The sequence below is a fragment of the Anoplopoma fimbria genome, chromosome 24 (genome assembly GCF_027596085.1).
Source record: "Anoplopoma fimbria isolate UVic2021 breed Golden Eagle Sablefish chromosome 24, Afim_UVic_2022, whole genome shotgun sequence".
In the NCBI taxonomy this organism is placed as follows: Eukaryota; Metazoa; Chordata; class Actinopteri; order Perciformes; family Anoplopomatidae; genus Anoplopoma; species Anoplopoma fimbria.
Window position 1 is genome coordinate 6,017,911 of NC_072472.1, and position 25,637 is coordinate 6,043,547.

The 25,637-nt window shown below is 39.9% G+C and overlaps 1 protein-coding gene across 2 annotated transcripts in view; it reads left to right on the plus strand.

The window, feature by feature from the left end:
• Positions 1-203: 203 nt before the first annotated feature.
• Positions 204-25,637, plus strand: part of si:dkeyp-23e4.3 (rho GTPase-activating protein 7) — a 34,348-nt gene continuing 8,914 nt past the window's right edge. Inside the window, exons 1-13 of one of the 2 annotated variants that reach the window (XM_054626161.1) lie at positions 204-285; positions 9,851-9,922; positions 10,114-10,195; positions 10,986-11,049; positions 11,803-12,437; positions 12,823-13,036; positions 13,567-13,947; positions 15,328-15,671; positions 16,962-17,138; positions 20,633-20,792; positions 21,034-21,232; positions 21,685-21,898; positions 24,805-24,919. In XM_054626161.1, the coding sequence (XP_054482136.1) occupies positions 273-285; positions 9,851-9,922; positions 10,114-10,195; positions 10,986-11,049; positions 11,803-12,437; positions 12,823-13,036; positions 13,567-13,947; positions 15,328-15,671; positions 16,962-17,138; positions 20,633-20,792; positions 21,034-21,232; positions 21,685-21,898; positions 24,805-24,919 (2,670 nt within the window). In that variant the 5' untranslated portion in view covers positions 204-272. The remainder of the gene's footprint in view (positions 286-9,850; positions 9,923-10,113; positions 10,196-10,985; positions 11,050-11,802; positions 12,438-12,822; positions 13,037-13,566; positions 13,948-15,327; positions 15,672-16,961; positions 17,139-20,632; positions 20,793-21,033; positions 21,233-21,684; positions 21,899-24,804; positions 24,920-25,637) is intronic. The other variant, XM_054626162.1, reaches the window with a different exon arrangement.

Below are 25,637 nucleotides of genomic sequence, written 5' to 3' on the forward strand. Positions count from 1 at the left end.
ATTTTTAGGATGCCCCCCTCTCCCTTGGCGTTTAGATGGTCTGGTCCGGGCCAAAGGAAGGGGAGTGGTAGGGGAAATCTTCAACAATGACTTCATTAACATGATGCCCAACATGACCAGTAAAACTGGACTTTACTGCTCTATTACAACACTGGATATATGACTTTCTCCTCTGGACTTAATTCTTTAAATACCTATATGTGTCTGATTCTACGTCCATTCTCACGGGTAACATGGAAGTGTGTTAAAGTTCCCTCCATCCAAGAAGAGGCATGTTGATCACAAGTGAGTATGTGTTCAGTTGCAGCTCATATGTTGAGTTATATGATAGACAGGGAGATAATGAGAATCTTAGCCACTCACTTCTGCCTGTTTTCTTTTTGATGACAATTGAGAATTGGTGCTTGATGGCATTCATTAAGGAGATGATTGGTTAATTAGCTTAAAGAGTGGTTTTTAATGAGGATCTGATTGAGCCTCAATTAGACAGACTTTGGCTCCTGGGCTACTTATAAAAGTCTCTTCTGGTAGTTGGTTGAATTAATCGCAGACAGACTTCATATTATGAGGCGCATAAGGAATGATTGGAATGATGCTTTGCCGCTAGTTTTCAACAGATTTTTGTGTAAATATGTATCAACAGCTTTAGTGAAAGAGTAACAGGGTTGTTCTTCATTCATGGGGCAGGAAAGGAATTTGAAGCACTCCAGCATCCTCTGAGAGTTCTTTATTGTTTGAAGGCCGTGGGCCTGAAAACATCACAAGCTCACATTTGAACTCTTGTAGAATAAAAGCTTTTTCTCTGGCAAAAAGGGCGTAGGACTCACTCTGAATGTGTGTGGGTTACTTTTAAAATGTGATCTGTTGTAGAGAATTGACCACCTGCCAAAGAAAAGTGTGAAAATATTCAAACTTTGGAAATGAAGTTGAGTCCAAAATCTTAAACATATGTATGTACTGTATGTGTAGTAATGTACTCCTGTATGATAATAATCGTACGTAAAATAGTCTAAAATGGTTGCTTTTATTCTGAAATCTGTGACCTGATCTGTAGTTTTAGGTTTTATTTTTTGTCTTTCTGCTTTTAACAGTGACATCATCTTACATTTGCGCTTCCATTACATAACCTGTAGTAGAAACGTCCTCACCATGCTGTTGTGTGCCAGTGAATGTGTGAAGCAGGTAGTGACCAGGAAAGCTGCAATAATGTTTAAATTGTGCTGCAATAGGAATATTATTATGGCTTCAATTTTCAGATTTATAAGTCCCTTAGTTAACAGTAAACTGAGGTGATGGAGTTGTTCACAGCAGTTTCAGTAGTCATTATCTTCCAATTAAACTCTTTAAGCATATTACATCAATATTTTGAGCTGCTGATATGCTATGCTAAAATCAAAAGCTAATCCTTAGCCTCACATTAGCCCAAGACTATTAAAATCCCTTTGCAGCTGGACCATCTGGTGAAATATGGATGTGTCCAGTACATGAACAAAACAAATCTTTAAAATGATACTTCACCCTCAAAATGAACATCTGATCATCAAATACCCACCCCGTGTTACCTTGAACTCTTGAATGCCTCCAAGTGGAAAGGAGAATCAAGAAATGGAGAAAACTCCTTTTGAATTGAAGTAAATGCAAGCCACTTTTAACAAATAGCTAAACTATATCAAAACATCAGTTTTCAAACTCTCACGCAACTCGTGCAGTAAAATCCAGCTCACATGTATCCAGTCGTATACTCACTACTTCACAAACACGTGGGAAGGCCCACTACATATCCAAGCAAGTCTGAATACTTTCCTCCCTCATTAAAGGTTTATTAAAAGACGGCAAAAACGACAGAATCAATCGTGATGTGAAAACGCTGTTGCAAATATTGGCTGCTTGGCTGCTAACTTTATAAATATTGCTTAGTTTTGTACAAATCCAAACGTAACGGAATGAGCCAGGACTAAACCTTGTGTATGAACGATGATGTTTGATCCCTGACTCCATGTTGTTGTGTCCTTAGGCAAGACACTTAACCTCCAAGTTGCTACCAAAGGCATCGCCTGTGGTGTGTGAATGTGATAGTCTTGATGGGCAGGTGGTAGCCATGCAAGGTAACATCATTGTATGAATGCGTGTGAATGGGTAAATGACATGTAGTGTAAATAGCTTTGAGTGGTCAGAAGACTAGAAAGGTAGTAAAAACATAGAAGTCCATTAACTATATACCATTTGAACTGTGCCAAAAAAGTGAACGAACCAGAAGTTGATGTAGTAGATACAGAGCGGAAGTGATTCTGCAAATGCGTGGTCTATTTTATTCCTCAGATTAATTCATTAAATCAGTTTAGTTGGATAATCTAGTGGAAGTTCTATATTTTTCCAGCGTAGCTGCCGTAGTCTGATGAAATGGCCCGTGAGAGTCAAGCTAATTGTCCACTCAGGTTTAGGACGGTTTTAGAAAGTGTATAATTCTCTGTCATCTGCTGTACAGCCAGAATGAAATCGTGGTAAAAGGCTGCCAAATTGCCTGAAAAGTAATTTTGGCCATTTCTGACAACGCCCAAATTCAACAAAGTGACTCATTGAACCTTCCCAGACCACAGTGAGTGAAGCAGTTCATTCATGTGCATCCTCTGTTGGGCTATGTAATCCTTTCCAGGTCAATTAAAGTCGTCGCCCCCCCCCCCCCCCCACACACACTTTTTCGGGAAAGTACACATTTTGTATTTACTGTTAAAGAGACATCTCATCTCATCTGGGATGCCAGAATGATTCTGTGCACAAAGCAGAGCTGATTACAGGGAGGGTTGACACTTTCAAAAAGTTAACATCATTTAATATGACAAGTGGAAACATCTTTTTGTCAGGTTGAATTCTAAGCAGACATTGGCAGGTGAACTGAAAAGCTAATTTTGGACAAGGAACATGGAAGGTTAAGTGCTCTAAGATTACACAAAATAAAGAAATAATGAAAAAAAGCAAATCCCTCCATGTGGTTTAGTTTGGCTTGTCGACAGCTGGTTTTCTGCCCGGTGACACACTGCCGCGCTTTGTCATATCTGTTTTTAAGAAATACCCCTGTAGTTCCTCCAATTTGCTTCACAGTAACCTGAGAGTGTTTATTCAAACTTAGTAAAGCCATCTTTCCACTGGCACGAAGGCTCAGGTCAGACAGTGTTGTTAGCAACGACTGGCAACAGCATGCAGGAATGATTATACTGTGGGATTATACCTATCTATGTATGAGCTAATGCAGCTATACCTGCCAGCTCAGGATGAGTCAAGTCGTATTCATTGTGTGTGTGCATGCTGGATGGAAATTTCATGGAAAGTCTGAAATTGTATAAGAGTATATTATCATACAAATAACAATACTGAAATGCTGTATCGCATAATATCATGAAAAGATGCAAAAAGGTTTCACTTAAATAAGGGCTGAACTAGAATAAAGACAAAAACTATGGATAAGCACAAAAGCTATGAATGTGAAAAATCAAAAGCCAGAAATCCGCCTTGCCACCTGTGGAAACATATTATATTTAATACCCCTAAGTTGACTAAACTGATACCACATCTTTAATGTTATAAACCCTTACCATAGACGGATGTTGTCAGGTGTCCAGGAGCTCTTGATTCAAAGGGGACTTTGGCCCCTGGGACAAGAAATATGTGTAAAAGGTCCCTGTTTACATAGACTAAAATATCTTTGTAATATATGTATAAGAATGAATGGTTGTTTGTAACGCTAATATCAACTGCCAACTGATTCCACACTGAAAACTCCTCTTGTGAGTTGGCAAGCGTTGTCATTGTTGTTTTTTCTTGTATTTTATTTAATATAATCTCATGTAACTTGTTGCTGTTTGCATTTAAATATATAGCCTATTGAGTTTACCTGAAATCTGATCACATCACAGTTTCCAACATATTAAGACTATTTGACGCTTTCTGTCAGCAGCTGTGAAAAGACAAGGATGTCACATAGACTTCTGAACAATTTATAGACTCTGAATATGAGAGATGGGTGATGGCCTATCCTCACTAAAGGCCAAAAGAAGCCTGTGTTTAGTGCTCTCCTATCCCGTTAATCAACCTGTGATCCTTTAGATATGACTGGTGCTAATCCGTTCACAAATTTAACCTTTGGCTAACTTCTCTGCTTGACAAAGGTGAAAGTGTTGCATCCTATCCATGCTGTTATCACAGTAACCTGACTCGGACGCTGATGTATTGCAGCAGCTGTAGACCTCTTGAGTCCATCAAAGTGAACCCCCCCCTCTCTTTAGTTCACAGTGGTGACAATAGGCAGGCGTCAGGATCCCCGTCATAGTGGCCTTTATGACTTTTCAACATTAACTGTGGAATTTCTCTCACTGAATGACTGCTGGTTTATTCTGATCTGTCACGATAACTGAAAAGCAATAGGGGTTTTCCGTCGATGCTCACATGCCAGTTCAACTTTCTCTGTAACACACAAATGACAACTTTAAAGGAAAAGGAGTGGGAAGAGTTTTATTTTATTTTAACAGGAATAAGGTAATACATGGCTACATAAGCTTTTACCTGAGATCTATTCCTGTGAACTGGTAAAATGCTTTTTTCCATGTAAAACCAAAAGCTGATTGATCTTTACTGATGACATGACGCTGCTCACTAATGAAGTAACGTCTATAAATTACTTCACATTCTTATTTTAATCCAAACCATGATGTGTGTACTAACCAAGTAGCTTTATTGCCTGAAACTAACCACCACTTTTCACAAAGCTAACCGCGTCCATTTCACATCATTAACCACACATGAACCTTCTGCTACAAGATACCTGTAGCCATCAGCAGCAAAAACGTGTGATTGACACAACAGTTATTAACCTTTTGCTTTTGTATTAGCTCGTCGACACAGATTCAAGTTAATAAAGGAATATAATAAGGAATATAAGAATATAATAAGTTCATACTGTGAGATAATTTAGAAAGATGCTGACTTTTATTTTTTTTAACCTCTAGCAAATCTCTGAACCAAGTTTCCTCTGGATAATCAAAATAAATTCTGTCATGCCAGCAGGATTATCACAGGATAGGGGAATTTTTTTTTATAACTCATAATACAAGATATGAACGTATCGCTGATCGTATAATATTAAAGTCAATTTTGCGTGAAGCTTTAACACATGTAAGGCAGGGGCAGATTTTTCAAGTCCTGGTTCATCAGTAAAGTTGTATTTTGGTTTATCAGTAAAGTTGTATTTTGGTTTATCAGTAAAGTTGTATTTTACACACACACACACACACACACACACACACACACACACACACACACACACACACACACACACACACACACACACACACACACACACTCACACACAGCGCTCCTTCAGCCCTCAGTAACCACAGACATCTTAAACTTCCCCTTGGTCTGCTGACTTGACTGACAGGGGAATACGATCAGAGAAACCGTGCGATAGGTAGAGGGAAACATTGTTTGCAGTTTTGACAGCTGACATACCTCTTGAGCCCTGTGAGACACTCTGAAGCCCTGTGAGACACTCTGAAGCCCTGTGAGACACACTCAGGCGTCTCCCTGAACTGCAAGCGAGGCAGTGACTGCTTTTGTCCCCCAACAGCATCACAGGTGTTTAGTGAGGCGTAAAAGTGGGGTGAAAGCCCTCAAACATGAGTTAAATATTGGACTTATGAATGGCTAAGAAAAATGGTCGATGGTCAGATGGCAGACATGTAGCCAAATAAAGGGATAGGGTGACATTTTGGGAAATACGCTTATTTGTTTTTTACAGAGGGATAGATGAGAAGGTTGATTATACTTTCATGTCTGTTTAGTCAAAATGAAGCTAGTGCCAGCAGCCAACTACAGTAATTTTGTAGTTCTTTGCCCTGACAGAAAAACTTTAAACCCTAACACCAAACACAAACACTAAACGGTCTCCTGAGCACGTCCCAGCATCCACGCTGTTCAGCTTCCTGGCGCTAGCAGGGCGGAGCCGCACTAATCGCATATCCAAATCTCTTATCAGAGCCCAGAGGGACCAAATCACAACTTCCTCAGTGGCAGAGTCATGTGGAAGGGGAAGAGGTCATTGCCTTCTGTGGTCATACAGGAGCTCGGGAGATAGCATCACTCACGTAAACGCTGAGCTGAGTAGAGGGGCCCCTGAATGTAGCAGTCAAAGTCAGTGACAAAACAATCGAGAAGTATGGAGTTTTATTGTTTTGTTTATGACAGGTGTGGAGTGTTTTGTTCCTTGCTGGACTCATAATTAATGTGGTTATTAGGTGAGCTACGTGACAAGGCCTTTACATACTGGGGGCCTTTTTTTCTGTGATCATCTCAATATATTTTTGCCATGAATACTTTCAAGCAGAATATGGATGTTACGCAGCAAAAAAAACACTTACTTTTTCATCAACAAGGTACATTTTTCTGAGCTTTTATTCTTGTTTTTTGGTTCTACATGCCACCAAAATGCAAATTTGTCTAGAAATAGTCCCAACAAGTTGTATTGTTTTACACCTGTTTAAATAACTTTTGCAAAAACAAATATATATAGTGCTTAGCTGTTTTAGGAAAATTAGGGAAGTCAGATCGTATTCTTTAACGTCAGAGATGATGTGGTGGTGTAAAAAATGGTGTAAATGGCAAAGCAAAACTTTGGACACTTTTCTACCCACATAGAAGAGGTGAATCAAATCTGAAGTCTGAAATCTGAAGTCTGAAATCTGAAGTCTGAAATTGATCTCCTGCCCAGAAGTGAGCTAGTACTTCATGCGGATGACATTGGATCTTTCTCCTCTCCTCTCTTCTCTTTGGTATGAAGGGTGTTCAGTCTACCTGTCTGGGCTTCCTGTGTTTCTGTGTTTTGATGTTGAAATGTTTCACTTAAGTCTTGCTGCCTTTTTTTGAGCCTCCAAGTTGTGAAGATGCCGAGTGTTGCTTTAACATCCAAACACCTTGTAGCATGTAAGAAATGAAAGAAAACAAACATTTGTTTTGGGGCTTTCTCCTCTGATCCAGGTTCCACTGACTCTTTCTGATTCGTTCTTTTGACTTCAACACATTCATATCTCAGTTCTACCTACAATGCAGCTCCAATCCATTTCTATCCGCAACTTGCCCTCAAGTTTTTTTTGGGGCTTGAATGCTTCACACAAGGACTTCCAAGATAATTCTAAAAATGATAATCATTCACTGCCCCGACAAAGATTTCCCCTTCAGGCTTGAGGACTGTAACCTTAAACATTTTCAACAGAAGCTCCTTCTCTAAGCTCTGAGCCACGGTTGCCTTAGAGCAGAATATTAAACCTATTTAAAGTAGAAAACTGGTTTAAACATCAAGAGCTTTTATCTTGTGACCCTCAAGGTTGCAGAATGACAGGCTGTGATTTTTTTTCAGTGTAAGCTATGGATAGGGACAGTGCTCGGAGTGATGTCAGCAGCAAGAAACTGGTGTTGGTGTCTCTCTAAGTTCAGGGCTCTAACTCTGGTAGAGCCACATATCCCTGGATTTACAGATCCTCTCGCGGACATGTGAGACCGCCGCTCTGCAAGCACACTTGATCCCTTTTCTATCTCAAATGTCACATCTCCATCGTGACGCCGGAAAGCGGGCTCTGCACTCAGATGTTTAACAAGCAGGACATTTGGGTCAGGATAAACATACTTATGGTAATCCCTCTGTATTTTACCGTGCAAGCGTTATATATTAATTTCTTTGGCTGATACTCACGTAAAGTCAGTTCACTTCTGTCTGTCTTTCTGGCCTTCCCCTTCTGTCATATTGATGATCACCATATTCGCTGAATTTCCCCTCAGTGTTTACGAATCTGGGCCATCTGCTTTGTGTCGCACTGTTCTCCAGATCCTCGGGTGTCTGGGGGAACAGCGAGACCACTTCATACGCCAAGTTTCCATCCTGTCATGTGTATTTTAGAAAAAAACTTTTCAAAACTCACCAAAAGATGAAATGTGAATTAGGTGCCTTCCCTTCAAGTGTCACTGAAGTGAATAAGTAGGCAGTAAAAAAACACAACCACCAGAGGAGAAGCGTTTGAAGACCTAGTCAGTCATGGGCAAACTGCTGCTGTTGTTCTTTAGTGGAGCCTAATGTCGGCCATATTTCATGCTGTGTGAATATGAAAACAAGAAATGCCCTTGGCGGTATACTAAACGCAACGGGCCTCTTGTGCACAGAGGAGCAGGTTTAACATTTCAGGGAGGGCTGTGCTGGACAAATATTTTGAGACCTCTCAGAAAAAAATCCAAATCCTCTTCTGGGCTGTGCAAACAGACTGAAAGAAATGATTTCTGTCGCTTCTTATTGTAAACATCCTGGATCAACAAAACATGTTCATGCTTCACACCAGAATGTTTTCTTTTCCACTCAGTCTTTTTCTAATACATTACTTCAGAGTCTCTCCCGTGAAAAAAAGCAGAGGAGGTTAATTGGATGATATGCCTGTTTATATTTGTGTTTCTTCTCATTACATTACAGTCATTTAGCAGACGCTTTTATCCAAAGCGACTTACAATCAGTAGTATATTACATATCATTCACCCATTCACACACTGATGACAGGCTACCATGCAAGGTGCCACCATCAGACTCTAACTAACATTCATGCAACATCCAGTCCACACCGATGGCAAGCCTTCGGGAGCAACTTGGGGTTAAGTGTCTTGCCCAAGGACACATCGACTGCCGAAGCCGGGTATCGAACCACCGACCCTCTGATTGGAGAACTACCTTGCTCTCCACTATGCCATAGCCGCCCACCATTAACAACTTCTATTTTATACCGAAAATAAATACCATGCAAGGTGCCACCTGCTCAAGACTATCTAACATTCATACACATCAACATGGACTAGCGGAGCAAGCTGGGAAACAAAAGACTGGGATAATATATATCACAATATTAATGATAATGATATGTTAAGGGTATAAAAATATACTAAATTGATTCTGCAGCTATTGTGCATCATTTTGCCATTTTTCTTGGGAGGATGAACTTGTGTGAAGTTCTCAAGTCAGAACAAAAACAGGATATTTCAGTTCTTTTTTAAATGATAAGAATATGAGGAGAAGAAACTAAATCAGAAGAGTATTGAACAGTTCTTCACAAAGACACTAAGCAGCCTACCTGGATACTCTCTGCCCTTCTGAATAGCATCCTCCAGTGAAATTTGGGTTTCTGTCTTTCTTTCTCTTCGGTCTCATGTCTGTTAGTTCTTTCCAGGTTTGAACAAATGCTAATGTAGCAGATAGTCCTTCAAAAATCACAATCAAAGCAAAAAAATCTGAATTTGAAAACCAGAGATAGGAAGCCTGTGATGTTTGGGCTTCTAGGTCTCTTACATCATGATAAGAGCTCAACACTGGCACCAAGATTCTCAGGTCATAGTGTCAATTGTATGTCCATGAGAAAAATTGCAACTATGTTTGACAAAACACACACCTTTTGAAATGAATCCTTTTTCATGGGTGGCAAGTGAGAACTGGCAACATCTCAGAGGGTAAAGTAAGTCAGAGGTGAAGAAGATAGAGAGGAGGGAAACATGGGAAATCTCTTTTCGTTCTCTCTCAGAAGCCCCCATCTCCACACTCAGACAATTAAGAGTAATTAAAATGGCCTCTTCCAAGAGTCACAGATAATTAATAGCCTGCATGGGCTTCTAGTTTTTCCCTGTCAATGTTTTTTTTTTTTCACCCAAATGCAAATGTAATTTAACTTTATAAACACACGACTGATTAAGGGCAAATATTTGCCCTCTTAAAGCGTGTGGAGCGTGAAATGATTTTAATTGAATCAAATGCTGTTTTTCTTCTCGCTGTTTGCAGAGATTGAAGCCAAGGAGGCCTGCGATTGGCTGCAAGCGGCCGGCTTCCCTCAGTATGTGCAGCTATTCAAAGGTAAATATGAGTTAATGTAATCCGCACAGCCACAAGAGCCTTACTATGATGATACAAACAATGTCTTAGGCAGCGTCTTAGTGTTTCATTTATCTTGTGTGTGTGTGTGTGTGTGTGTGTGTGTGTGTGTGTGTGTGTGTGTGTGTGTGTGTGTGTGTGTGTGTGTGTGTGTGTGTGTGTGTGTGTGTCAGACTGCAGGGTTCCCATTGACATTGAGTGGGTGAAGCGTGATCACCACTTTCTGGATAAGGATGCCCTCGATTCACTCTGCAGGTAACACAGGTGTAGAGGTGCACTTCTCTTTCCACATAAGGCGTGGATATGATATTGTGAACATAATTTTACAATTAAATGTAATTCAAAACAACCACGCAGCAGTTAATACAGTGTTTTGGGTTTTTTGTGTGTCAGAGACGTGTTCATTGAACTCAGTGGTTGGTTACTTTATGTCTGAGGCTGTATTTATACTGCTGTTTTAATCAGTGTTTCCAACATACACATGTTAAATACTTGTATTTGTTTACATCACTGTGTAGTTACAGGTGCAATTATGACGTGCTTTTCTTTTGAGTATTACTTCAACTATACTCAACATGGTAGTTTCACTGGGAAATGTTTAGTTTAGTTTAGTCTCACATTGTTTTGCAGGAACATTCTGCCAACAATAACTAACTACAACTGAATCCTAAACTGTAGTCAATTAGATGCTCCAGTGAATCAGTTAGAGGTTTAGTGCCTTGCTCAAGGGCACCACAGTGGTGGAAATGAGCGACAGGCAAGTGCTGCTGTTTCCTCAGATTTTTCCGGCTGGTCCAGGGATTATACTATCTGCCTTCTGGTCACAAAAAGTGATGGTGTTTCTTTCGATTTAAAAAAATAAAATAAAAATGTCAGTTTTATTTTCCTGATTCTGCATTCTGAAACATAAACCCTTGCTAACATGTTAGCATCTGTATAAAAAAGTGAATTGGCAAATGTAAAGAATTTGTAAAGCAGGTCACTGTTGTTATGTGACACTGACAGTCTAACCACCATCCACTTTAATCTCTCCACCATCTTTCAGGAGATTAAGCACTTTAAACAAAAGTGTGGATATGAGGCTGGAGCCACGGAGATCAAAACGAAGGGTGAGTGTTGAGAGCAAACACCGAGAAACTCGAACACAGCAGGCCTCTCATATCAAGGCAGTCCGAGCCGTGGGGAGTGTCACACCATGAAATCTTCCCATTAAGCATCTCTTGATTCTGCCTGATATAAAGTGATCAGGCCTCCTCCTTCGGTTCCTCTTTCTAGCTGAAAGTGAAGTCCAGAAAAACAGAAGCTGAATTTATAAATATGCCCAAATATTTAATTTAATTTAAAATGTTATTTAATTTATATATATATATATATATATATATATATATATTATTATTTTTTATATTTTTTTTTGTAAATTCCAACTGTATTAACAAAAACAACTTTGACATTGATTCTATCATCCAGTACATTCATCCTTGTTTTAAGAATCTAACTCTTTTTGAGACGTAAGATGATCATGATTTATAAAATGTGTCCCCTATATTTACTCAAAGCAATCAAACTAAATTTAAATTCTAAATATAATATGTGTGATGTTTTAATTCTTTGTTTGCATGAATGTATAATGATGTTCATGGATGTATAAATTATTTAAAACATCTTTGTGTTTGTGTAAATTTCAGGCCTCTGTGTTTGTCTGAGTTATCTGTTTGCACATTGTTGTGCATGCCTACATGCGTATATTAGTTCAATTGCATATTCTGTTATACTGTAATGTTATTTGTGGGTAATATTTGTGTGGCTTATCAAGATTTTTCTGCGCTCTTGTCTGTGCGTTTGAACCCTCCCTCATCTTCCAGGGACACGACTTTGACGAAGAAGACTTCTGTGCCATCAGCCCCAACTGGACCTACGACAGGCGGACCCGACGATGGCAACGCCTTGAGTCCACGGTGGACATACTGTGCTCGTCTGAGAGCGCCAGCGGATGCCAGAATGCGTCACTGTGTGACTCCAGCGACAGCCATGATGTCTGCTCCATCCACAGCTCCAGCAGCACTGAGAGCGAGGGCCAAAACGGACGCCACAAGAGCCACAGAGACACTGCTACCATACCAACCCCCTCCATCAGCACTACCGCCAGCACCACAGACGACCAGGAGACCAGCAGGAGCTCCTCCCGCTGCTCCTCCACCAACAAGATGCATTTTGTGGACCCCTCGTTTTATGGACCCACCTCCCCTGGTGGATCTGGTGGAGGATCATGCACCACGACTCTGGATGCCCAAGGCTGCTTCCCAGATAAACCGCCCAGGAAGAAGGGGACCAGTCTGCTGAGAAAGATGGAGAAACTGAGGCTGAGGGGAACGGCCGGCCTCCGCCCTTCTGCTCACAGTGGTGGTTGTAACAGCGAGAGACGGGCCTGGCACCTTATCAGCGGTCCGGTTCAGGTCCAGGAGGAGGAGAGGATGGAGAGGCTGCAAGGCCCATCGAGGTGAGGATTGTGGATTGCAATCTTTCAAAAACCCAGAAGGTTTTTTCACAACATTTACTACTGTGTTCAACCAGTTCCAAAATGATCAAAGACTCATTTTAACAAGATCCCCATGTTGTAGCTAAATCCCCCAAAAAGATGATAGAAGGGAATGGTAATAATGAGTTAAAATAAGTTAGAAAAATAAATAAATCATGTATTATTGGAGAAAAAAAACAGTGTACTGACAAAAGAAGTAGGGAGAGCCACTTCCGGCTACTTCCTTTCTTTAAGCTTAAAAAGATCATTTTTTCTGGATGGAATATTTTTTGTGCCAGAATAGTAACTGCAGCTCATTCCCAGTGCAGCTCTAACTGTAGAGTTCTGTCTACCTGAATGTTTCCAGCCTGCAGGGTCAACCCAACAGCTGTACGTCTTCCTCGCCCTCGTCTCCTCAAACCATCAGCAGCAGTAGCAGCAACAGCCACTCTGAGAGCAGCAGCACCGTCAGCACGCCCAGCCCGGTCACCCGGGTCAGGAGTAACTGCAAACGCTCCAACAGCGGTGTGGGGGTCGTTGGTGGAACAACCTGGATCAACCAGAACCACACCGGAACAGAGGTCAGCCCCAAGAAACTGTTTTATTTCAATTTCTTTCTTATAAGCATATTGTATCACATCACGTGATTCAGTGCAATTTTGTGAATGGAAAAAGGTACTTTGAGGTATACAAATATGAATTCTTATTACTATTTCATTTTAATCTTACACTTGCTACAGTGTTAAATATTAAACCCATAATTCAATGTTTCTGAAGGCCAAGACGTAAGGGTTATGACATAAAAAAAGCTTTAACCAAGATTTACCACCGCCACTGTGGCCCCAGAACTTTGATTTATTCACAAGGACATGTTCTACTAATAGTTTGCATTGAATGGAAACAGCTTGTGTCCAATTTTGAACCCATTCATTTGAAAGCCTAGCAGTATTTGGTAATATTCTCAAACTTAGTATTTAATGTAGGTTACATAAATGGACATTTTGAATAATATCAAATAAATGATATATTATACTCCCTGATTACTTTATTCTGTCCCAACCTTTTTTCTTTTTTTTTAAACCTTCACTCCTCCATCTGTTTACCCTCTCAGGACTTCAGGAACCAGATCAACAACAACAACAACAGCAGTCCTGAGAGTCTGGTCTTCCAGATCCCCAACGGACACAAACCTGGGACCTTCCCCACCTCGCTCGCACACAAACAAACCATCCTCTCCCCCATCATCGACAACACCTCCGTCAACTGGAGGACCGGGAGTTTCCACGGCTACCGGGGGCGACATAGTGGCCACCGTGGCACCTCATCACTGGCCGCTGGTGACCAGGTACCAGGAGTCCCTAGTCCGCTCGCTGTGCTGGATCATCGGCTGAGTACCTACGACAACGTGCCTGACGACCAGCATCTGTCTGGAAGTGAAGGTTGCAGTGGCGGAAGTGGCAGCGATGCAGAAAGGATGGGTGAGGAATCAGAGGTGGGTTCAAAGACTGTTACTCCACTGTTATTAAGTATATATTTGAATTTTGTTCAGGGGATTACAGGGTTGCCTAGCATCCATTTACCTTAAGGCCTTAGTGTGTTTAAAAGAAAATATTTATCAGATCGTCTAACTGTGTGAAACTCCCTTTCCAACAGAAGAATTTGGGGAAATACATCTGATAATTTTAGCAACTTCAAACTCCAAAACAATCCGACGATCCCGTCCAAGAGGCATTGACAGTTTGCCTTCTTTAAAACAGATTTTACCGAGTCGTCATTACATCTAATGCCTACTTACGAATACATGTAACAAATACATTGCAATATTAACAGGTGTCTTGGCTTGTTAACAATATTGGTCAAGGCTCATTTTCTATAAATATAGCTAGTTAATAAAAGCAGCAAAAGCTGTGATGCCCCTCTTTCACTAATAGTTTCATTCTCTATATTGTGAAGCAAAAAATCTAACGGAAAAATTACAGAACAAATCAGAGAGTGATAATAACGAAGATCTTTACTTGGTGAGGTAATTGATGAGTCACTATCAGGGAGGAACATGAACAATACATTATAGTTATATGGTGTAACTTGGCTATAAAATTCTGCAATCTGTCCCCGTTAGTAAAGGTTTTCCAAAGAGAATAAAATACAGATTCATATATATCAAAAATATGTCTCTCTCATTGACCTCCCTGCCTCTCTACTTAAGGATGGATAAAGTGCCATGAAAAGAAAATCTCAAATGAAAGTCTATAAAGACAGGTTATTCAATCGGGGATATTGATTCTTCTAAGCTAAGATCTCTAGGGAGTTTTCCCATAAGGCCGTAAATAATTTTGTGAGTGCTCGTATAAAATTCCATTTTAGATTAAAAACAATACACTAATCGGCTGAATAAATCAGCTTTCTTCAGACGTAAATACACCCAAAGTAGGAGAGGTGCAATTTGGAATAAAGTTGGAACCCTCTTTGACAAAAACATGGCAGCCATGGAAGTAATAGTTAACATAAAATACTATACAAATCATTAGGTAATGGCTTTTTATGGAACCTGTTATTTTTTACTCATGATCCTTGGAGAATGAAGTAATACCTTTCCAAACTGCTGTATGGCAGTAATATACTTCAAACTTTCCTTGTTGTTTTTATAAAATCATGCTGTATTTTGTCATGAGGTTATTATTTTCTCCTCAAAGAGACATACAACTATGTCTGTGGTAACTGAAAAACTTAATTTTGTAGTTTATTATAGTGAAGTTCCTTATTTAATATAGTAAGTATAATGTGTCTTGTCAACTGGTTTTGGTGAGCAATGTCCAAAGTTTCCTTTGGTAATTTTCCTTTGGATGTTTTTGTAATTGTTTTCCTCTCTTAGGTGAGTCGATTGATGGCAGGTGAAGATGTTTTCTCTGCTCTGGACAGCGTTTTGGAGAGGATCGGCAACCTCCAACAACTCGTCTCCAAGTGGTCCGATAATCTGTCCGAGGACGACTCTCAGAGAGGTTCCTCCTCCTCTTCTTCCTCCTTGTCCTCGTCTTCCTCCCGGGACTCACCTGGTCACGGCTCATCAGCAGCCTCTCCGTGCCCGTCTTCCCCCAGCCACATCCACCTGGAGACGCAGCATCCGGAGGAGACGGAGGAGGAGAAGGTAAAGAGCAATGAGGAGGTACCAATGAATGGAGAGGAGCCAAAGACCGGATCACCACAACCCAGATCCAGGTGAGAAAGTTTGAAATGTAATGCAAGTAATGGAAACTGCAATTAAAGCAATGTTTATTCATAGAGCACATCATATTGTACCCAAAATTGATCAGCATCAAAATTCAGTTCAAAGAAATACAAGCAACTCTTGAAGTCGCCCTGGATATTTGTAAATGGAAGCCTCTATGTCCAGCAGGGCGCTGATGATGACAGTTATGGGGATTTATTCCCTCAGGCATCTACCAGTGTATAAGTGGAGTTACAATGAGGCAGTAAAGATAAAAGCAGTAACCACATGGTGCATAGTTTTGATCGCCTCTTTATAGGGCAGCTTTTATATCTGTTTTTGTCTCATATTTGTTTTCCGATATTGAGCAATAAAAAGCTATGAGGCCTCTCCTGTAATGTGAAGTCAGCCACATCATCAGTGTTTGCTGATAGACGCTGACACTGGTGGACTGGTTGAAATAAAGTCAGCAAAAAAGCCAACCCTTGGTGTCCTCCCAGTAGAGAAAACCTGATGCTGTGCCCTTAAGGGGTGGACTTACAAATGAAAGATGCAATGCAGGCCCATAAGGCTGCTCTACATGCTAGAAAACATCCTGCTGGTGGCCACCGCATGTTAAACACACAAACACACACTTGCATCATGGCTGGAAGGATATGAATGCCTGTTGGTGCAGCACTTTGGTTGAACTAAACTATTGGATCAATTACAATGAATAAAGCTCAGATATTCATGGTCTCCAGAGGATGAATCTTGATTACCTTGACCGTTCATGTATCCCTAGCACCATGAGCATTCTTGTATGCTAATGCTAACTTGCTATGAGCACACTACAGCTGACAGTCTCACAGTGTAGAGCTGAAATTATCAAAAATGGCCACCATATAGCTGATAAAGCATGATGATTGAGTTAATGTTGTGATTTTACTTTGCTGCCACCCTCCAGACAAATTTAACAATTTTGTTTTCTGTGTGTAAACAGTTACAGCCTCACTTGGCTGCAAGCATGGATAGTTTTTTTTTCTTTTGTCTGATTGGTGTTTCTCACCATATACAAAATATTTGCTGTAACAACTGATAAAACGATTAAAAGAGATTTCAATTTAACAAGTTGATATTTTCTGTGATAAGATCTAAGTAAAAAAACATTATTTTAAATATATTCTTCAAGAATGTTTGTGCAAAATCAGTTCACATTCGTCTTGATTGTGATATTTTAAAAACTGGCATTTTTCTTGTGTGTTCGCGTATGTTTGTGTCTATGTGTGTATTTATCTCTCTTTTTGCTGCTGTGTGTCCAGCAGAGTGAGCCGGCAGCTGCACTGGTCCAGCGAGCAGAGCCTGCCCTCCCTGCCCACCAGTCCAGGAGTGGAGAGCCAGTCCGTGTCCCAGTTCCTCCTGCTGCAGAAACTCTCCCTGCTCAAACTCACCGCTCTGATGGACAAATACTCCCCGTCCAGTAAGCAGGGCTGGAACTGGTGAGTAGTGTATATGGACTGAGGGTTGGGGGTGATATCATAGCTTGAAAATAATGTTATGTTTGAGCAGAGGTTGTGGGAAGGAGAGAAACAAAGCTGTGTATTCCTGGATTCTTTTGTCATGCACACCGTCACAGAGAAACTTATTCAAGAAAACAACTGTGGAAACGAGGGCAGATGGGCGGGCAGTGGGTAAATATTTCACGCAGCCTATTTAGAAAATTCATATATTATTCATGGCTCGGGTGCAACCTTACATCAGCGTGAAAAGAAAAAGAACAGCAACATACTTCAAGAGCAATAAACTCCTTTCCGGAAAAAAACCCAGGGAGGACTGTGTGAGCTTCACCTTGTGTCTGTGTTCCTGGGAAGAAGTTTTGTTCGGTTAACTGCTCAGGCATTGTGGGTTATTTTAGAGTACTCTTGTTTTCCTCTGACTTAATCTCTGTTTTTTTTTTTTTCTCACTATCTCATAAATAATGATGTGCAGAAGGTGGTCGATGTAAACGCCAAAAGAACAGCGATTGCCCGCCACAGAATAAAGTTCAACAATTGTTTAAGAACAGGTCGTTTTGAGCGAGTCCTGGTTTGAGCGAATCCCTCCAACAGAGGTGGCGAGCACAAAGTTAGCACGAAACATAGAGCCACAATAGAAGAGACAGTTCAGAAAGGAGTCACCCCGGTGAGAGTCAGCTTCCCTTTAGGAGACTCGCAGCAGGTCCTGAGAAGAAGAAAAACGTGAACACAGATTATGGCCGATTCTTTTTAAGTAAACATTAGACCCATTTTTCACAAGCCACACATGTTCCTATCATTCTGAAACCAAAAAAAAAAGGCATTTTACAGATTGAAAATTAACTTTCTTCAAGATCTTTCTCTGTCTCAGCAAAACAATCTCTTTAGTTGCATAAATGTCTAATAATAGCAAATAAAATAAATGTATTTTATGAATATAACCTATTCCTATTTCATCCATTCACACAACATTCACAATACTTCCAAACGAGATGGAGGGATGTGGGGAGAGGCGAACAGGCAATGACCACGCCCCTTTGGGAGACAGGAAGTGTATACTATTTAAAACCATGGGCAGAGCTTTTAAGGCGGCATCTTTGTTATTAAGCTTCTTTGATAGGAGCTACATTTAGGGGAAATACAGCAGGTTCTGGTAGTGAAGGGTCCTTTTTATTCTGTGTTTGTAATGTTCTTAAAGAGGTAGTTAGAGTACGGCAAGCCCTTAGGGACTTTAGTGGCAGATTGACAAAGGAGGTAACAACAAGTTTTGGGAAACAAATCAAGGCCTGTGTCTTTTAATAAGGAAGTTGCAGACTTTTGAGCTCAAAGGCTTTTCTTGTTTAAAATGTTGGATGTTTTCCCTGCACTTATTATTGACATACATGGATTTAATGAGATCAGTGTTTTGCCTCCTACACTATGTTTTTTGAATAAGCCCTCATGCAAAATTGCGACAAATTCATTTTTAAGAATAGAAAGGGGCTGTTATGTTCAGTAAGCTAAGGTTGAATGAGCATTAAATAAAAAAAAAACATCCTGAAATTACTCCTCACAGATATTCGTCTTTAATTTTCCGGGATCAAACGTGTGTTCAATTGGAGATTAAGGAATAACAGCCGCTCATTGACAGCGGGTTGAAAAGCATCAGCAAGGCTTCCTGTAGTTCCAGTATGCTGTGTTTTAGCATTTCAAACTGCTCCATTTGACATCAATTAAAGTTTAATAAATCACATGAAAAGGGAGCAAAATTGAGTAGAACTGACCTCTAACGGGAAAAAGGAAGAAAACATCAAGTTGACCTTTTGTTCAACAAAGTGGGAGTTTTAAATGAACACACACTCTGAAGTGCAAATGACTTGTTCTTACGCAAATTGAACTTCATGTTCCTTCCCCTAAAACTGGATTTGGATTGTGTGACAATAATACATCTTAGACACACCGTCCTTTTTTATTCATTCCAACTAAATATGGTAAGTTCAGGCGAGTCATATTACTTTGTTTAGAGTTCTGGTAGTTTTTAGGATGGTTTGGAGATGGCATTAGTTGTGCTGAATTACAAATAATTTCAGCCAGACTTTTCATTGGTTACACATTAAAAGGTTAACGACAAACAAAGTCAAAGTTGAAACGGAAGTGTCCATAAGAAAACTCTGGTTAGATAGAAGTTAGATAGAGTTAGATGAGAAGATTGACACAACTTGATTGTTACAACTTTAATCTCTGTAAAATGGAGTAGTTTGAAATGCTAAAACATACCATGACGCTTTTAAACCTGCTGCCAATAAGTCTGCCAATCTCCTCACTAACTCTTTGCCAGGAAGCAAATTGGCGTATTTCCCAAGATGTTGAATTATTGCCTTATGAGAAAACCTAGTTATCAGAAAATATCACGGACTAAAACTCAACGCAGCTCAACGGTAAAAGACACATGCACACACAGTGAGTAAAAACCTCAACGCTCTGTCACTACAGAACCGCCAACTTCTCCAGAAAAAAAAAAGGAAAGAAATCTCTTCAGGCTTCAACAATTAGTTTAAGTCTTGTCATTTCAATGATTTAATCACTGATGCCAAAGCGAGCGCTAGATGATTCAAAATACGGCAATTAACTGCTGATTGGGACGGCTGATACTCAGAGGCACTTTCCCTCAAAATTGCCAGTTTGTTTCAGAGAGCCGCTGTTGGATGTGGAAGAAAAAACAGCGTGATGAAAAGAGAGATGAAAAGCATTTAGAGTGCATGTGTGATATCATTTTTCCTCTTTGTGACTCTGAGCTCTGGTGAAAGCTACGGGGCCGGAATGTAGTTTCATACCAAGAAGGGAAGAGATTTCATTAATGATTGTTGGAGGTCTTTGGATCTCTTTTTTTTTTTTTATATATTACTTTTACAAGACTGCAGTGTTATCCAGAGTGCACTCTGCCCTGCAAGTTTCAGAGTTAAAAACTAAAATACATTGCAGCTATCTGTGGAGTTTTTAGTCCGACAGTTGAGTTTTTTGGTTCCCTGCATCTGGAGAATATAAATGTCCAATAGAGAAGAACAAACAAATCAATCATTGGTATTAATGGTTAAAAGGTGGCCATATCAGTTCAGAAACATGAACAAACCTTGACACAGTCCCTCATCAAGTCCGTTCTCTTTGATCAGCGTCCATGGTTTCTTAATGCCTATGTTTTATTTCCTGCAGAGCTGATTTGAATTGCAGACACATTTGAGAGATCAATGGGGATTTATGTAATCCAAAAATGTTATTTGGCTCTTTCTTCAAAAGGAAACACATCCAAACGCAGCCAAGTTGAGAAGTGTTTTTTACACTTGACTGCTTGAGATTACAAATTCCCAGGAAATTTGCGGAAATAATTTTAATACATTTTCAAACATAACATAACTCTTCCCTCGACACTAGTCCGTGCTGTTTGATTGCTTCCTAAAAATGGAAGGTCTCCAGAATCTAATGGACATCTTTGTCACCCGCAGGACGGTTCCTAAACCGCCGAGGAAGACTAAGGCGATGGATGTGAAAGGACGGCAGGTTTTTGGGGTTCCTCTGCTCCTCAGCGTCCAGCAGACAGGAGAGACACTTCCTCCCAGCATCCTCAGAGCACTGGTCTACCTGAGGACCGAGTGTTTGGACCAGGTAATGGAGCCAAAAACACTAGGAGACACTGGTGGACATGAGGGAAAACCAGAGTAGTTCTTCCTAAGTTTAAATGAAATCATTATGAGGCGGATGCATCCAGTCCAAAAAAGTCAGGGAACACAAAGACCATATTATATCAATTATTATTTAAAATAGTATTATCGCGTTGTGCTAATTGATACTTCAACATTTTTTGCTTTTGATTAAATGTTTTTATTTGTATTGTGTTCTCTCTCAGGTTGGTCTTTTCCGTAAGTCAGGGGTGAAGTCTCGTATCCAGTACCTCCGTGAGCTGGTGGAGTCTGACCCAGATGGCGTTTCATACGACGGTCAGTCGGCCTTCGACGTGGCCGACATGGTGAAGCAATACTTCAGAGACCTGCCGGAACCCATCTTCACCAGCAAACTCTGCGAGTCCTTCCTCCACATTTACCAATGTGAGAAGTTATGACTGTCATCATGTGACCCGCATGCAAATTTACAATCTAACGTACACAGCATTAGCAGGTTAAAATGCTAACACATTTTATTATAGTAGCTGACACATTGACACGCCAACGTTAGGTCACTCAATTCATTCTGGATAAACTAATATTTGCGGATCTTGAAACTTAAACTGTTCAATTCTGGACCATACCAGTGGTTTTACCCATTTTAACCACTAACCATGTTGTGTATTTTCCAAAAAGTACCATCAGTTTTCTAATTCATTTACTGATGAAAATGAATAATGGATGAATCTGAATTTATAGAGATTTTAGTCTTGCAGGAGCAAAACAATCCATAACAGTGAACATGGAGTTGGCTTTATTCTTTTCTTTAAGCTCCAAGTTCAAAACCATGTAAACTGCATTATTACAATATTAACAGGTTACCTTTCTTCTTGCAGATTTTCCAAAGGATCAGCAGCTGATTGCAGCTCAGGCGGCCATCTTGCTGCTTCCTGACGAGAACAGGATGGCGCTGCGGACGCTGCTGTTCTTCCTGCGGGACGTGGTGGACTGCGTGGACGAGAACCAAATGACTCCGACCAACATTGCAGTTTGCCTGGCGCCGTCGCTTTTCCACCTCAACACCCTGAAGAGAGACGCCAACACACCCAGGTGAGCTGAGAACACATCACTCAGACTGTTCTGACAAACAAAACAGAAAAAATGACCAATTCTTACTGTTTTATTTATTAAAATGTCTAAAGATGTTTTATATAATGCTGTCTGAAAGATGGGATACCAATCTAAAAACATATAGAAGAATGTCATATAATGTATAGATTACAGTCTTATCAAGTTAAAACATGCAAAATCACCAAAATAAATAGTTATTCAACAACGAAGTCCAACACATGACTGCACAATAAATGACTAAATTCTGTCTCACTTTGTTACAACTTTACTATACTTAGTTTTTGCTTCAGGCTGTGACTTTATCGTGGTTCACTGTTAAATCTCAGCCTCTCCTTTAGCCTCAGATTCTGACTTCACCTTTTGGTTAATGCATGCATGTGTGTCTGAACGTGTGCGTTGGCTGTTACCCACGGCAGGTTGCCTTTGAGGTGCCATGTTTTTCTTCCTCCCTTTGTGGCTTCATTAGACGTCATGTTTACAAAGTTTTCAGTTCTCACCGATGACATCGCCTCTGGATCAGATCCAGCTGTTACACTTCCACTTTTTCTCAGTAATGAAAAGCTGTCAGCATAGTTTACACAGAGAGAGCACATTACATAACCTCCAACAATTTCCATCTGGCCTCAACTTCTTTCCCAGATATGACGGATGTTTTCTATCTGCTTTTTAGCTGAGAATCCTGCTTGGCAGGGAGTTAGAAATGGTAAAGTAAAAGAAAGAGAGTTGACAGAGAGAGTTAATGAGACTGTTGAGAATGATAATGGCTATGCAGTTGATGATTCATCAGTCTGCAGACCATACATCTGAGTTTGAACTGCAGAAGTGTGCTCACTGTATTTATGCATGAATACATTCTTTTAAATCAGTGGAAACAGACATTTGAACACAGTTGAGATAGACACAAGGATTAGGCCTGAAAAGGACAGAAAGGAACGGAGGCAGTCAGATAACTGCAGGTTTTTGTATATTATTACAGATTGTGGGTTTGCTTGTAAACATGTGAAGTAAGACATGTTTGCGTGTCATTTATGGTCTGAATTGTGTTTTGGGACGTTTGCTTCCATTTCTGGAGCGCTCAAAAGAGGGAAGTTTGTGATTACTGGGCTGGTTGTTTTTTTGTTTTGTTTTTTATTTCAAGCACATGTGTGGTTCATTGTGAAGTCTGGTCTTGATGAGGCAATTTCCATTTTTTCCATGGGATACAATAAAGTAATCATAAGTCCCAAGAAAAGAACAAACCCAACAACTTGTTGGTCTGTTTCCCATTACTCTCTGACTTCCTGTCTGTGGCACTCAGCTACAAGCGTATTGGTTTCTACTGAAGATGAAAAACTTGAAAACTCACAAATATACAGTTTCATTTTTGAGAATGATCAGTAATTTCTTAAAGACTCTGATCACTGTGGTTTCTATCAAACAAACAGGAGGAAGTTGCATTTATTGGGTATTGTTTTTAGCTACACATTTCATGCTCCAGTTAGTATTTTGGTCAGCAGGCCGTTGTATGTTTGAATGAGTCTAAATAAACTACAGTGTGTATTCATATGGTAATGAATAAACATGCCATCCAGTACAAAAATGTTACACCTTGATGTGTTTTTAATCGCTTTTGGGACAGTTTGAAACAATGGAGCTCTTTGGCACAGAGGAAGAAGATAAATAAGGCTTTTATACACACACAATAGTTGTTAGTAGATACATTTATTTTATGTCCAACCTTTCCTCCTTCCTATTCATACTGACTCTTCTTTTATTTTGTCCATTCCATCTTGTTTCCCTCTAGCCTCATCTTTGTTTTTCTTCCTGTCATCCTTCTATTCTCCCTCCACCTTGATATTGTCTCTTTGATCCACACTTTCCTTCCCTGATCTCCCCCTCATATCACCTCCTCCACATTGTTTCCTCTTCTCTTTCTTGTATTCACTCTCCTTTCCCTAACTCCTTCCTCCTGTACTTTCCTCCCTTCCCAACAGCTCCACCTCTTCCTTTTTCCATCTAGGCTCTTTGCCTCCCTTCAGGCTGACGGGACAGTAGATGGAAATGGCAAAATGACAAAATCAGCACTTTGTTCCTCCTGTCTCCTGGAAGCCAAAGTCCCAGGCTGTCAGAAATCATGTCACACGTTGTGATGGGAACAATAACTCTGGAAATTGTTGTGCTGCTCCCAGCTGTTCTCCTACAGATCTATTAAATCTCATCTCTGCGTCTTTTTCTTCATGTTTGTGCTTGACAGACCTCACCACTCCTACTGAGATATGTACTTTTTTAATGGTCTAACTTCTCGTCCTACCAGCTCGGCTTGTTGTCAGTGTACGTGTCTAATTTCTCCGTTTTGCAGCGCTGAAGAGAGTCGGTGCTGTTCGGTGTGACAAAACGCTCGTCTTTCTCACTTTTTCTTCGTCATCAAAAACTAAAAAAACATAAAAGATGAAACTTCATATCAAATAAAATCAAGGAAAACAACTTCTTGTTTAGTAAGATTTCCCAAATAACCTGAATCTGTCAGTTGCAGTTATCCTGACGCTGTTCTGCTGATTCCTGTCTGCTGCCTGTTCAAACTGCCGACTGACTGCTGTGATGGCAGCATGTCACATGTTTCACACCCTCTTCCCATTTTCTGTCAGTGTTTCCAAATCTGTAAAGAAATAAAAGAAACACAGTGGCAGTGAGGCTCTCACTAAACATTGGTGGTTCCTTACTGTCGGTGTTTAAAGGCACAATGGTGTATCTCATCCTGTTGTGCACAAAATCAAAATCAGGCTCATTATAATCTCACCAAAAATACTTTGCTCTCTACTTTAGTAGAGATTGTATTTTAGGACGCTGGCTGCCTTTATCTAATAATAAAAGTGACATTGACCCTTTTGTTCCTGTTGTTGCTGCAGGTCGAGTCATAGGAAGTACAGCCTGGGGCGCCCCGATCAGAGGGACCTGAGTGAGAACCTGGCTGCCACCCAGGGCCTGGCCAACATGATCACCGAGGCACAGAGACTCTTCCAGGTACAAAAATGATATAAATACATATATATATATATATATTTATGACACTTTATTATACATTTTGTTATTACAACCTATGATTTTCTTATGAATTTTTATATCATAATGTGGATTTTAAAATTTGAGATATGAGTAAACAGTTACTTATGACATATGACACATATTTTTTTAATGGAATTTTATGGCATGACCTTTTATATGACATCTTTAAGGCATACTTTACTGTGACATTTTTTGACATGGTCATGGCATATTATATGCTATGACACTTTTTAATGTTATTTTTACAACAAATGATGCTAGGACATTGTTAAAGCATACTATTTTAATTTTTTCATGAAATATGAAATATATATATATATCATATTTCAATAATGTATGACATAATACTCTATGACATTTGATGGCATATTATACTATGACATTTTAAATAACATTTTTATGACGTACTTTACAATGACTTTTTTTTTATGACCTATGATATCTTTTATGATGTTTTTATGGCAGAAATTATATCATCAATATTTCCTGACACACTTTACTATGACATTTCTTAATTACTTTTTTATGGCATACTATACTTCAACATTTTTAATGACATTGTTATGGCATACTATGCTAGGACAATTTTTCTATGACATTTTTAAGTATTACATCTTTCTAGGTATTTTTATTTTATACTATAATATGACAGTCATTATACTAGAACAGTTTTATC